This window comes from Telopea speciosissima, chromosome 2, assembly GCF_018873765.1.
Source record: "Telopea speciosissima isolate NSW1024214 ecotype Mountain lineage chromosome 2, Tspe_v1, whole genome shotgun sequence".
In the NCBI taxonomy this organism is placed as follows: Eukaryota; Viridiplantae; Streptophyta; class Magnoliopsida; order Proteales; family Proteaceae; genus Telopea; species Telopea speciosissima.
Genome location: NC_057917.1, coordinates 28397630 through 28399405, shown reverse-complemented (window position 1 = coordinate 28399405; position 1776 = coordinate 28397630). Strand labels below are relative to the sequence as shown.

At 40.7% G+C, this 1776-nt stretch overlaps 1 protein-coding gene across 1 annotated transcript; it reads right to left on the bottom strand.

Moving 5' to 3' along the window:
- Nucleotides 1–387: 387 nt before the first annotated feature.
- On the bottom strand, nt 388–1422 carry LOC122650618. The gene is made up of 4 exons (XM_043844018.1): nt 1252–1422; nt 1136–1210; nt 761–897; nt 388–679 (listed from the first exon to the last, which is right to left on the bottom strand). Exons 1-4 carry the CDS (start codon nt 1420–1422, stop codon nt 388–390), a joined length of 675 nt encoding a protein of 224 aa, XP_043699953.1.
- Nucleotides 1423–1776: the final 354 nt, after the last annotated feature.

Sequence of the window (1776 nt, the reverse complement as noted above, 5' to 3'; positions counted from 1 at the left end):
ATGACAAATAATAAACTCTAATTAATCATATAGCATAATTACCATAATACCCTTGGGATGAAATTACTATTTTACCCATAAGGTTGAGACTCAAGGTTTCTGAAATCTGGGGTTTCACATCCTCCCCACCTTATTTAAATTTCATCCTCAAAATTTGATGGTACTACTCTCTTAAATGTAATTTAATATGCCACTAATTTATTCTTCTTGGAAAGAACAGTTGGGATTCTAATAGATTTAAACAGAAGTTCCAACCATTCGGTTACGATCCTGGACCTATGGTTATGGGCTCACATACCCCTAGATTAACAGAGTAGAAAAAGACAAAATTATTAACGGTGTTCTGAAACTGTAACTTTAGGAAAGAGTAGAAAATTAAAGTGTACCTCAGTTTGTAAATATCTCAGGGTATTTAGCTCGTATATCTTCCTCCCATTCCCAAGATGCTTCTTCAATGGCATGATTTCTCCAAAGCACCTTGACTAGGGGTATTGATCGATTGCGAAGCACTTGATCCTTCCGATCTAAAATCTGAACTGGCTTTTCTTCATAGGTCATGTCCACCTTTAGATCGAGTGGTTCGTAGTTTAGTGTGTGTGAAGGATCATGAACATATTTCTTCAGCATTGATACATGGAAGGTGTTGTGGATGTTCTTCATGGCAGGTGGGAGAGCCTGCCTATAAGCCAAGTTACAGACTCACTCTAGAATCTCAAACGGTCCAATATACCTTAGGCTTAACTTTTCCTTCTTCCTATACCTCATCACACCTTTCATGGGTGCCACACGAAGAAACACCATGTCACCTTTATCCAATTCAAGGTCCTTCCTCCTGTTGTCTGCATTGCTTTTCTGTCTGTTCTGTGCAACTCGAATCAGTTCACGAATCAGGGTTATCTTCTCACAGGTTTTCTAAATTATTTTTGGTCCCAGTATGCTCCATTCACCTGCTTCATCCCAGTACAAGGGTGACCTACATTTCCTACCGTAGAGTGCCTCAGATGGTGCCACAGCCTTGTAACTATTATTATAGGCAAACTCTACTAGTGGTAGATGCCATTCCCAGCATCCCTGTAAATCGAGTACATATGCCCTCAACAGATCTTCGAGAATCTGGATAGTCCTCTCAGATTACCCATCTGTCTGAGGGTGATAAGCGGTACTGAAATGCAGCTTCGTGCCCATAGCTTTCTACAGACTCTGCCAAAATCTGAAAGTAAATCGGGAATCCCTATCTGACACGATGGATACCGGTATGCCGTGCAATCTGACGATTGCACCAATGTAAAATTGGGCAAACTTGTCTATGTCATAAGTCATCCGAACTGGCAGAAAGTGAGCTGACTTGGTCAGTCTATCAACTATAACCCATATCGCTTCATGATCTTTAGACGTCCTCAGAAGTCCTATAACAAAATCCATGGTAATGTGCTCCCATTTTCATTCTAGAATAGATAGTGGTTCCAACAACCCAGATGGTCTCTGATGTTCTGCCTTAACTTGTTGGCAAGTTAGGCCCTTCTCTACATTGTGAGAAATTTCTCTCTTCATGTTGTTCCACCAGTACGTGGTCTTCAAGTCTTGGTACATCTTGGTACTTCCAGGATGAACTGTATAGGGCGTACTATGGGCCTCATCTAAAATTTTTTGTTTTAAGTCGGGTTTGTCTAGTACACAAATTCGGTCTCCAAATCTAAGAGTTCCATCTTTCTTGATGACAAAATCCATCCTCTTTCCTTCTTGAACTTTCGTCCTGATTTTCTCTAGGCACTGGTC